This window comes from Solea senegalensis, linkage group LG6, assembly GCF_019176455.1.
Source record: "Solea senegalensis isolate Sse05_10M linkage group LG6, IFAPA_SoseM_1, whole genome shotgun sequence".
NCBI classification, from domain to species: Eukaryota; Metazoa; Chordata; class Actinopteri; order Pleuronectiformes; family Soleidae; genus Solea; species Solea senegalensis.
In genome coordinates, this window is record NC_058026.1 from 6,570,121 (window position 1) to 6,583,464 (window position 13,344).

General features: G+C 41.1%; 1 protein-coding gene across 1 annotated transcript in view; it reads right to left on the reverse strand.

The window, feature by feature from the left end:
- Window positions 1-13,344, reverse strand: part of LOC122770945 (voltage-dependent T-type calcium channel subunit alpha-1I-like) — a 171,945-nt gene that overhangs the window by 43,485 nt on the left and 115,116 nt on the right. Inside the window, exons 19-22 of the mRNA XM_044028180.1 lie at window positions 11,762-11,885; window positions 10,722-10,790; window positions 3,125-3,303; window positions 1,103-1,229 (exon numbers count right to left, since the gene is read on the reverse strand). Coding sequence (XP_043884115.1) covers window positions 1,103-1,229; window positions 3,125-3,303; window positions 10,722-10,790; window positions 11,762-11,885 — 499 coding nt within the window. The remainder of the gene's footprint in view (window positions 1-1,102; window positions 1,230-3,124; window positions 3,304-10,721; window positions 10,791-11,761; window positions 11,886-13,344) is intronic.

Consider the following 13,344-nt stretch of genomic DNA (forward strand, 5'->3'; position numbering starts at 1 on the left):
TTCTCGATTAATCGTTTGGTCCATAAAATATCAGAAAACCTTAAAAAATATTGATCGGTATTTGTCAAACCTGGAAATGATGACGTTCTCAAATGTCTTGTTTTGTCCACAAACCAAAATGATGAACTTTTAATGATTTCTTTGTTATCCAGAGCAAAGAAATTAAGAACATATTCACATTTAAGAAGCTTAAACAATCTTGTTTTAATCATGAAAAAAGCTTCTAACCCATTTATCGATTATCAAAATAGTTGTCGATTCATTTAGTAATTACACAACAATATAAAATAGTGAGGGCAGATATTGTTAATGCATTTAAGATATATAATGTGGTTTTAGGGCCACTCTTAACAATGTAAGGACACTGACTTAATATCACTTGAAACTTTTGTTTTCTAGTATCTGTCAGTCACACTGGTGTCCACTCACATGTGCCTTGCTTTATCATCTACTTTCCTCTGAATGAGACAAATGCACATCAAAATTAACTCCTCCAGAAGATTTTAACTAATGTTATAATTTAAGTGAGGCGGCAAGTCACCCCCTGGTGGCTAGTCAGTGTACTCTTACTTCCAGTTAAGCTTCAACAGGCATACCAGAAGAGTACACGCACTGTTTCCTGCCTTACCGTGTACTGACCTGTCGTGAAGAAAGAATGAATTTGTTGATAATTATGACTACTCTTTGGCTTTAGCCTGTTCTTTGTTTTTACTGCCACAACCTGCCACTGTGCCGCATCCTGTTTGATTCACTCTAATTAGCCTTCATAGCCGTGCTGTGAGAATGGGATTCGAGCTGGGGTTCAAACAGGGCCACAGTCTCAATTTCATATTCACTCTTCCTGTTGAATCATGTCTAATTTTCCATTTTCCATGGTTGTACTTTTTGTTCCAGATTGAACTTAACGGTGTAATTAGAGCCCGGGAAGAATATTTTGACCTACTTTAATTCTAATGTGAACACAATTTATTGTGTCCACAGTGAGCATGAGGGTCATCGTGTTAGGTCGTATTATACCTGCAACGGGCCTAATTACAGTTCACTGTGGTTAGAAATCATGTGATTCATCAGACAACACATTGATGTGCATGTGGTGTTTTACCTGGACACCAAGGATGCCAAAGATGATGAAGAAGGCGCAGCAGATGAGGACGATGTTGCCGATTGGCTTGAGGGACGTGATGAGCGTCTCAACTACCAGCTTTAACCCTGGAGCCCGGCTGATCACCCTGGAGGTCAGAGGGAGAGACGCATACAGAATGATAAAGAGAGCGATAAAGAGAGGCAGGGGGATGAAATAGCTTTTCAGATTTCAAATCAAAACACAAAGGAAACTTCTTGCAATAATCACGTGGTGTGAGGAATATGTTACTCTTGAAAGAGTTGCACATCAAATGTGTCCCTTAATTTGATGAGTAGACATGAGAAAACAACTGTATAGACATAATGCCACAGTGTTGTAAAGTACAAATAGTTCTTTGCTGCACTTATGTAGAATTATTTATATTTATGACAACTTTTGCTTTTACTCCACTACATTTCCGATCCATTTTCAAAAGTTGAGTTGGCGACGTAATGCCTGTTTGTTGTCGCTAGTGGTTTTCAGTGGCACCAGCTGTTAGCCGCTCCGCTGTTAGCCACAGTCTTTGGCTCCAAGTGGACTTAAAAGACATCAGTGCCTCGATCTGGTCTCCGAGCGGCCAACCAATGCTTTTACTTCTAATACTTAAGTACATTTTATATCAGATAGTATCAGATGTCCAAATGTCAGGTACTTTAACTTCTTCCAAAGTCATTTTCTGGTCAGATACTTGTACTTTTGCTCAAGTATCTCTTGTACTTTTGCTCAAGTATCTCTTTCAAGTACTTTATACAAGGCTGCATAAAACATTCTTCAGCCTCGAAACATCACTAATTTGTTAGTGCAGCATCCTTCGTGAGGACACACCACCCAGTTTTAACATTAACCTAAAATCCAACAAACAAGCTCTTGAAAGTTGTGAGGACACACTTGCCCCTAACCCTAACCCTTAAAACCAAGACTCAACCCAAGAAGCTCTTTTAAAGTATAACAAAACATGAAGACCAGCTCACTTTCACAAAGTCACAAGAGAAGTAAAGCCTGAGCAGCATCCACCAGATAAAGCTTTGGTAATGACTTCCCACAAAGACTGAATTCAGTCAGACCTCTAACGATCCTGAGCTGGATGTCATTTCACTTCCAGCTCCATAGTTCAACAGCTGCTTCCACCCAAGCCATTTTCTTAACTGCTCTGTCAGGTGCTGTTTGGCTCAAAATGATTAAAGTCAGTGGTTTCCAAACTGGGGGTTGGAAAGTCCGCAGAGGACCGTGGGTCACAGGAAATGTCATGTGAAGCAGGTACACCCCATTTTGTCACAAAATCGCAGGTACACACACTCGAAAAAGGTGTGACTTCATTTTAGATTTTATAATTGAGATGAGTATTTGTTATTTATATCGGTCCTGGCCCCACACTAGAGGATTTTCAAATCTTACTTGATTTAAAAAATGTGGGAGACGACAGACACAAGAAACTTTGTAACCGATTTTCAGTGTTTTAATCCTGAGAAAGCACAGATTAGACGATCCGGTCCAGACTCAGGACCGCACGCTCGGGATTTTGGATCTCGCAGAAACTCGTCCGATTTAATGCAACTTCAGAATATAAATAGACATGGAGGCGTCGTCAGCCTTTGTGTGTGAGAAGATGGAATCAACTTGACTTGTACAAGTTACGGCTTTAAACCAAAGTCAACTCACTCTAATTGCTCAAATCGGGGTTCTGCGCAAGTCCCAATCGCTGTTCAATCGTAAATGTTTTACTTAGAATTGGAAATCGGGAAGACTCTGATGCTTCACATGACACTACAGGACATTTTGGGCAGATAATCTGTTCAAATCAGCCTAAAATTGGAGCCTATAATTGGCCAATTATCTTCCAGCGTCACCACTAAAAAAACTGAAAACTTCCTCTGACTCTTTAAAAGTCTTGTCAGGCCAACGATTGCCAGAACTTATATTATAATATATTATAAACAAGGCTTAAAACTACATCTCATGCAAAAAAAAACCTTGAAAATGAAATGAAGAGTCTGTCCTAACCTGAGAGGACGCAATGTTCTGAGCAGCCTGAGAACGCGCAGCACCCCCAGGATCTTAGCTCCACCCGCCATGGACACCACGATGTCTATCAAAGAGACGAAGACCAGGAAACCGTCTAGAATGTTCCAGCTGCTCCTCAGATAGGCCTTCTCACCCAGGTAGAGACCCATGGACACCACCTGCAGAGATGAAGGGAAAGAGAGAGCGAGAGATATGCTGAATGAAAGTGACAGGAGCCATAGACACACACACACACATGAAAGCTTACGCCACATGCTGACTTTGATATTCAGATTCCTCCTTCTCAAACAGGTATTACAGGCGGAGAGGAGAGGGAGAGAGAGGAGAGGTGTGAAACCTAGATGAAAGTCAAGAGTAGGAGAGGACTGTGATGGAGGCGAAATGTGTTCAATCCAAGTAGATGAATTTGGAAAAGAGATGAAAGAGGTGGGGAAGAAAGACAAGCAACAGCTCCCTAATCCCTATATTAGAAAGTCAACGTTCACAAGGAGGAGACAAGGCGAGGGATAAAAGGAAGTGAAGAGAGGTGGGGAGGAGAGAAGCGATTAAAAATAAAGCAATTCAGACAGCCTGGTGGAAATCTCTCTCCGCTTATGCAGCCACATTCCAATTATGAGTCACGGTTTTCAGAATGATGAGTCCACAGCAAGTCAGCTCGGATTTGTGCATGATGTGAAGTTAAATGGTGAATTTTGCAGACTGTCGTGTAACTGAGGATTTAAGTCAGAGTCATGTTTGGGGCCTTCCAAGAAAATCCCCCAAAATCTGGCACTTTGGACTCACAAACAAGCCACAGAGTCCAAAACACACAGGAGTCTGTCACCGACTCGCTACAGCCGGGTGGGAGTCCTTGTTGTAACTGAAGCATAAAGCAAATGGGTATAGTCTATGACAGGGGGGTGAGAGGATGAGGGAAATGAACTATGAGACAGCGGTGGAGAAGAGAAGCAGGGAGGGAAAGGATGAAAAGTTGTGGGTTTGTTTGCATCCAACTCCATTTGACACCAGACAGATCCAGATCTGGCACTAACAACGAAAGGCTTGGCTGTATAGAGCCACTAACACAGCAAATTTGTATTTTAGTGTTTGTTTACGACGCTATTATTGATGTCGTTATTTAGACCCAAAAAACACATCATCAGAAGAACATGAGGCACTCCTGATTTGGTGCAACAAAAGTTCTTATGTTCTTAAACTATGCAATATTTTTGCATCGTTTATTTATGCAAAACTCGGTCGGGTCTTACGAGAAACACAAATTGGTTTATGGCAATAAACCAATTTGTGGGGCCACACACGAGTAAACCGACTTCTTTCCGAATGGTGAGAATTGAACAACACAGAAGCATGCAAAAACAGACGCCGACCTGGCGTTCTTGCTGTTGCATTTGTACGTAAAATGTCTGTTCTCTATGCATTTATGTGTATTTACACTTTCTTCAGGTTTGCTATTGTTGGTGTTTACTCAACCATTTTTTCATGAGCGATCTTAAAGCGATTCTGCTTTAAGATACATTTTAAAAGCCGAGGGGTTTAGATCTTGAAGTGAAATGATGAAGCAAAACACTTAGCAGGAGGTATCACCTGATTATTTTAATGGATGAAAATATAGATACAATTGTGAAGTTTCTCTATTTCCTGTATTAATGTGGGAACTGTGTCACCTCCCACCTGAGTCCCATTGAGACTGATGGCACCACCTGTATTCGCTCAATCACGGTCACGAGTGCCTGAAGGTTTTTCCTCATGTGTTCACCCTGATCTTCAGGAGTACCGGTGTACGACTTGATTGTGAATGAATAAATAATACATGAAGACAGTCCCCGAGCATGTCACTATACACTTCTGTACATTTGAATGCAAAGATGAGAAGTGAATGATATAAAATCACTGAAACCATTTCATTTCAAACCCTGGGTTAGATATAGTGCATAAAATGCAGTACATCCTAAATTACAGCTTGGGCAATTTGCTAATTACCTTGTTTCAAGTTGCAATTTTAATTTGGAAATGATAATTGCTGAGCCCTGGAGCTCTGGGAGCACATATCTCCACCAACACTGAAATCTGGATCATTAGATTAGATGTTATTCTTATAGATATGCCCGTTTTTTTTTTGTTTTTTTTCATAATCTCTTCATTATTTGTTGAAATAAATGTGTCACAATCACAATGTTGACGGTTTCTGATCACTGAATTGGATCTGCTTCAAAAGGTAATGCATTTATGGGGCTGTACTTCACCATGCAACTAAGTTTCAATAGTCTTTGCTTAATCCTGCTAACAATCACACAGACTGACAAACTAACAAACAGAAATCCCTGAAAACATAACCTCCATGGTGGAGGAGGATGGCTTCTATGGCGATATAAAGCCTTTACACTTATGTTTACATTTTTACATTTTGTTTCCCACCTATCACCTTGCAAGTCTTGAGATCATCTGTTTGGGTTGAAGAAACTTCATCCAGAGAGAGACATGGAGGGATTTTTTGTAGTTCTGTGAGTAGATGAGCGTAAGAACGCTGCACAGGCGATGATAACACAATGCCACTGAAACTATGTCTTCCTAAATCTGCCTCCATAAATGTTGCATCCCGCTTCCCGACCACAGTCAGCTTTGATGTACAGCAGTTAAAAAAAGTTTTGATCCATACACTCGGCACTCTTTGTTTTACAACACAAAAGTCTTTCACAAAACACTAGTGTTTGATGCCCTCGTATACACAACAACACTTCAGCCATCTGCTGAAAAGATTCCCCAGCAAGTAGAGCTGATGAATGTTGACATTACATTCTTTCTTTTTAATTTTAATGAGCGGTTTTCCGGTCTCCGTGAACCATGCTGCGTACAGCTTTCAAAGAGGCAGGGGAACGCAATGTTATTGTTTTAAATTGGATTATTATTATTCCTTTACCAGACTGGAAGCTAAAGTCGGTGGCACAAATCTACTCGGTTTGTGAAGGTACGTGTGACCCAATTTCATTATCCAACCATTTCCACATTGGTTGGCATGGACTCATCTGTACAGTGTGAATCCATGCAAAACCATACACAAAGGCAGAAAAAGCTCCCTGTGGCACAACACTTTCCAGTCCAGTTGGTGTTGTTTTGCTCAAAAGAGACCGCCAATAAGAGAACAACCATGGAAACTTGCTTGAGGTCATACGAGGAAGTCCGCCGGCGCCCACACATCTCCAAGTTAGCTCTTAAAGAACACAAGAACACACTAATTAGGCCGATTATCTTGTGAGAAAATCCCATCACTGTAAAAATTCTAACCACCTCTCCCTGCAATCAGAGTAAATGACCCAGCCCTCGGACAGAAATTCTCTCTCTCTCTCTCTCTCTCTCTCTCTCACTGGAAGCCAGACTATCTGCAGCTGCACCTCCTAGGAACAATCTGCTGGAAAGCGTTGAGCTTATTCCACCTCTGAACAAACACCACACCTGTCTCCGCAGCAAAGAGAATGATGACGCAGCGGCAGCAGCAGCAGCGGTGAATGAAAGGAATCTGCAGCATCATGTGTCCAGAAAAAGACTGGACAATGAATATAAATAATGAAAGAGCATGACAACAGAAAGAAAAAAAAACCCCAAAGTTGCTAATAGCAGCTAATGAACTAAAACTAACTAACTTCTCCAGACTATACACAATAGGTCTTCTGTTGTGTTTTGACAGGCTGGATCTGCTTGTTTATTAATAGCAGCATGCTACACTGAAGCCCCTATGGGACTATTGTAATGCAATGGGACGTCCATTAAGCAGATCAAATATCGCCATGATAGAACATGATGCATGGGAAATCCATAGCGGGTCGATGCCAGCACCATTATCAAAGCTGGCTCGTCTGCTCTCAAACTATACCCGCTGTCGTTCGGCTGACGAGGCAAGCTGTGTCACATTAAATCCAAATTCAAGTCACCTTCAAACGCCATCCGTAATATCACTGAGCAGGAAATGTGGCAATGATTGCACCTTTCGCCCCAGTGATGATATTGTGATTTGATTTTTAAGAGTTTTGTGAGCTGCACATTATAGATTACACGATGATTGTCAGTCATCTGTCTCTCTCTCTCTCTCTCTCGTACACTTTCTAGAGCTTTAATGTATATTTTTTTTACAGTCCGTTATTGTCACCGTTTTCTCTCACTTTCAATCTCCGTCTAAACATAATTAAAATAAACCAAAAATAAAACGTATGTGTATGTGCATCTACATGAACATAGTGGGACGCAGTGCAATAACCTTTTTTTAATGCTAAAGGTCACAGCTGTACATTATCTACACGTATCACCTTTAAAAAATGAAATTAAATATAAAAACGAGAAGAAATTGTTTGATATTCAACCAACATGTACATTAAATAGAACAAAAATATTAATCTAATCAGGGTCCAATTCTGTGCCACTTTCAGCACTTGCCGTCTCCAAAATTGGCCAAAATAGTTAACATTTCTCCATCATTAGGTTGTGTGCATGCTGTTCACATTGGCCTTCTCGACTTCAAACATCATTTTGTCTAAACCAGCATTTTAAGTCTCTACTCCAAACCATGACGAAAAAAAAGCTTTAAGATTTAAACTTGAGTTGGTAAACATGTGCACTTCAGCGGCTTCGGTGTAACAGTGTGAACATTTGGCTGCTTGTTCAAAGGTAAAAGTAGGTGAAAAACAGAAAGAAATAACAAAAAGAAGAGTAGGTTTTTGATCAGCTAATGCAACCTCTGAAGCTTTGATGCTCTTATAATGAATGCCATATACTGAGCTCTTAAAAAAGGTTACTTACCATTGAAACTTGGAGCTACGTATAAGCCAAATCTTAGCATCCATTAAGACTTTCTTTCACCTCCTATTACGAAACTCCTCACTAAGTGTTATGAAGCCATTTTCCCTCAAGCATCATTTCCCATGCAGACAACCGTGCTTCACATTTTTCACACAGTTAGAGTTTTGCCTCAGCCTCGAGCTGGATGTTGTTTGGTGACAACATCAGTGCTGAGTAGAGCTGTAGAAAGAAAGGACCAGGGCAAGTGAGAAAAGGAAACTTGACAGATTTTCCTGGCGAAAAAAAGAAAAAAGAAAAGAAGCACTGTTTTTAACTTTACCGGCCACGTTGACACAGAACGGCTGCTCGCATTTTTGAACAGAACCGGGACTGTTAGGATGACTGTCGTGTCGGTTTCAGAAGGTGACGGACACAATGTCGAAAAGACCAAGACAACTCTGGACAGACCTTTACAAGGTTGTCAGTGTGTGAGTGTGTTTGTAGAGGGGGGAGAGACAAACAAAGCAGCCTCAACACCCCGCTCCCTGTTTCTAATGCAAGTCTCGTGTCCAAGGTCAAATTCACAGAGTGCAGCTAACACTGTTTACAATGATTACTGCTTATGTGTGTGTGTGTGTGTTTCTATATTTGCGACCAAAATTGACACTGAAGACCACGTAACTCACATTCCCAATTTTCTTTTGGTTAATGGTGGCGTACCTGGAGTAAAATACCTAAAATATGAACATATGAAGGGTTTTCATAGCATTATCTACAACAAGACGTTAATTATGTGCCAACAGAAACATCTGCTACCTGTGATGTAGCCACTGCTGTTAGCAGCATCAACCGCAATCCTGCACTATATGATGTGGCTTCCAGGGTCTCCACACCTTGGTTGACACCAAACTCAAGGACTTTTCTAGGACTTACCAGGACCTATTCCCTCAGATTCAAGCACCAACATGTGCTGACACAGTGTTGTAATGTGTTTTAATGCCAATAATGACAAGCTTAAGCCGAAAAGACCCTGAAATAGACCATTTTGGTCATTTTTAAAGGGTTTGGGTTGTCTGTGTGTTGATCCTGTGAATGTGAACGGTACTGACACTGTAACTGAAACACAGTGGATGGGAGTCAGAGCCACTGTATGACTGACATACCGTGTTACAGATAAGAACACAAGTGGCAGGCGAGCAATGGAGCCACAGTGGAGTGAGCAAACGAAGCACTACTGCGCAGGAAGATAACAAGAGGACGGAACAGACAGAGGGACAACAGAGCAGTAAGAACGATAAGAGACAGATACAGGACTCAAGTCTGAAATTAATCTCATAAGTAGCACTGAGAAGATTATTAATTCATTCATTCATTCATCATCTACCACTCTATCCTCCACATGGGGGTCACGGTGCGGGCTGCGGGTCTGGGAAGATTAACCAAATGAAAATGCGAGTGATTGACACACTGATGGAGGCAAATTGAAGAAAATATAGACACAGAAGAGAATAAATAACCCGAGAAGCTAAGTTCACTCTGGGGCCGGATGCATAGATGTGTGTACACGTGAACTGTGCACCACCACAGTGCTGAGATGATCTACATATACACATGTCTTCATTATCCTTGGTCATAAATAAATGATTACAGGCTTCTTTCTACCAATGTGCAGAATGCCCGGGGACACAAGGCCCTTAATAATGGATGATGCCCTGTCTTCTGGACAGCAGATTAGTGGATTAAAAACAGTATGAAGTGAATATGTGTGTGTGTGTGTTTATTGATGAGGCTTCTGGGAGTAGCTAAAAGCCAGCAGAAGAGCGATAGCCTGCTAATTAACTTCATTATCTAGCTGACCATCACTAATGGGACACGTGCAACTGAGTTGCAGAGTTGTTGAGAGAGAGAAAAAAAAAAAGAACTAAGAGGGAAAGGTGGAGGTATGGAGTATGAAGGGGAAGAGTTAGAGGACAGGAAATCAACAGACGAAAGAAGAGAACGAGTGGCGACAGAGGAGGTAAGGAGATGGATATACAGTAATAGGAGGAAGACAAGATTTTGGAGACAAAGCTATTGCAATTTGGAGAAGAGAACAAAAGGGGGAAGAGGAAAAGAACAAAGGATATCTGATATAATACTCAGGATTGGTATCAGTCCGATAATCGCCAAAACCCTTGGACCAGACATAAAAAAAATATTGAATCTGATACGATCTAAATATCTTGTATCTATGCACAGACTGTAAAAAAATAAATATCAGCAACAGCATTTTAGCTGAGTCATGTAGTGTATTTCTTCTTCATGGGAAAAGGATATTTGTTACACAGCTGAAGAATTACAGTGCCAAAAAGCATTGGAGCAGTGAGGCCAATTCCTTTATTTTTGCCGTAACCCAAACACATTTGGGTTTGACATCAAAAGACGACTATGAGACAAACAATGAACATTTCAGCTTTTACTTCCAGGTATTTACCTGCTTGATGCAGTTATTGAAATCAAAGGATTTGCAACTAAATATTAAGTCTCACCTGTTCCAATACTTTTGCTCACTTAAAAATGTTGCGTTCCGTTACAAATAATTATATCTTCTAAATTGTGTATCAGATCCAGATGTAAATACCCGGAAATAACAGCTGAAATGTTGATCTCTTGTCACATATTCATATTTTGATATCAAACCCAAATGGTGACAGCAAAAATAAAGGAATTGGCCTCACTGTTCCAATACTTTTGAAGGGCGCTTAATATCTGCTATCATGCCATAAAACTGCTATCATGCCATTTCTCAGCTGGGAGGGAAGTGTTTTACCTTGACAGTCATCTCTGTAACAAAAATGGCCGTAAAGATGTAGTTGGAAACGGTGAGAAACAGTCGTTCCTGTAACAAAGGCAGAGAGGGAAAAAAAAAAAAAGATTCCGGTTAAGTAGTGAAGAAAGAAAGAACACAAACTGTCCGGGTCCTTTTGAAGAAACAAAAACAACAAAATAAAAGTTGCCTGTGCTTTTGCAATTCAAATACATATCTAGGTGCCAAACACAGTATCAAGGTCAGCTCGAATTTTAAAAGAAAATAAATAAAAGTGTGTCTCTTATGACACATCACTTGCTTGGAAATTGGCCACTGTTGTATTTTAATGCTGAATCAATGGAAGAAGCCAGAGAATTCAGGCAGGGTTATTACAAGGTGGGACAAATAAGTAGACACCTATTCATTTAAATAACCACTAGTCATTTTTTACAACTGGCAAAATCAAGGTGACATTAAATAAGCATTGTGGCCAAACTTAATTTAAGTAAGAGCCAAAATGTTAGTTGGAGAATGTGAGATAATGGAGAATTAGAGATAATCCTTAATTAGTCCCACAAAGGGGAAATTCACAGTGGCATCGCAGCAAAGACAGTGAAAGGTAAAAGTGATAAATAATAAAAAATGCAAATCCATAGAAGTTATTGACTTCTAGAACCTGTGACCTTGGCAACCATTCAATGTTATTTCCTGTTTCAATTACTGGCTTAAAAAAGTGTTCCAACTTTTCTGGATTTTTAAAACGTTGTAGTGTTTTCTGCCCATTTTCCCCATGAAATAATGGTGTTTTGGGAAATGAATCTGTGTTACCTGAAGCTGTTGTTCGGTAACCATCTTTGTGATATGTTGCAATTTGGGACACATCTTGGATAACACATTTTGTTTATTTGGTAAAAACGCTGTTTATCGACCCTCGGGGCAAACCTACACTCCAGCATTGGCCATACTGGCAGCACTGAGTCCAAAGCATTTATCTATTATCCAGTCTTGCTACAGTTGCTTAGTGTCTACAGAATGATAAGTGATGTGGAGAAAACACTTACCAGGCTTCCCTGCAGAATCCTGGGTCTCTCCAGAGCCACGGTGATGCAGTTGAGGAAGATGAAAGCCAGGACCACATAGTCAAAAAGCTTATGGGCAATGATGGACTGGCAGAGAATTCTGAACCTGAGAAGACAGGGGCAAAGTTAGATGTGCTATAAGTCGCTATGAAGGAAAATCACTCCTTCACTCCTCTACAGGAAATATGGGTAATTGTTAACATTCTCACATTCTCCAGTGCTATAAGTTGCCGTCTGTGGAAAACTTCACTAAGAACCAGTTTAAAACAGCTCTATACTCTGACACTCTTTCACTGATTTAGAGTAATTGCTCAGTGACAACGTCTCTGACAGTCTGACAGTAAAAGTAGAAGAAGCCAACAACACTTGAGCTTGAAGGAGCTTCTCTGCTCATGAGGTTAGTTTTTTCAGAGCATAAATGCCCCCAAGTGTGCATACGATGATGTAGAGAGGAGGAAGGGGAATGGTAACAGCTTATTAAATGGACACTTGCACTTGTACTCTAATGGTACCTAATGGTTTCTGCATCCCACGATCATCAGCTGCTACACATTTACCTGTGTCATATTAGTGTACTCCATCTCACCGCAGCCATTTGTACATCTATGTATTCTTTCAGAGCACGGGTGAAGGTATCGGCGGACTCTCCAGTGAATCCGCTCACAGGTGTTGAGGGATCATAAAGAGACACTTATTAAGTGTAAGTGGTTGCAACTTTCACACCCTTACAGCAGCGGTGCTGCTGTCAAGTCATCAGCTTAGGAGCCTTCAAAGGCAGCTCCTGAATGAAACCGCTTACATGTCTGAACTCATCTGCCAGCTATGAAGGGAAAAAAGTATCTGATGCTGCTGCTGCTCCTACTCCCCGGGTGAGGAAATCAATCTGCTAATCTTACTGTTTTTCCTCCAGACCTGGGAACTCTGTCGCTAAACCTATCGATTCAAATCTGGCAACCCTGTCCCCTGACATTGATCGTGACTGGCGGCTGTCCTGGCACAGGACAACTTAGTTGGCTTGTGTCTCACTTTGTCTGTTGCTCCTGCTTTAACGCACACATTCTTCATGCACTCGCAGACACACACAGCCCATTGATGCATAAACAAGACGAGGGTTCACATATGTTCGCAGGCTGCTGCCGCCAGCACGTGCCGTATATGCAAAGTCTCCCGCAAATACCTGCACAAACATGATATGGCCTAACAATGGAACAGTTAGAACACACCGAAGCACACACACACACACACACACTCAGCCCCTGCTTGACAGATGGCACCTGCCAGGATGCCAAGACTCAGCCCCAAGGCCTGGCTTTCCTTAAGTGGCTATCAGCACACAGGGAATTGAGTGAGTGAGTGAGTGAATGGATGACTGAGTGATCTTTCTTTCATGTTTCCATTGGCTATGCATTGACTGGAGGAAAACACTGACATACACAGATGACCACACACAGTTTGGAACTCCGAGTCAATAACATTGTCTAAAACCAAATAAAAAAGACTGAAGGAAATAAACAGCGGCATCACTGTAACAAGGCATTCGTGAAGGCAGGAGACAGCAGTTTTCC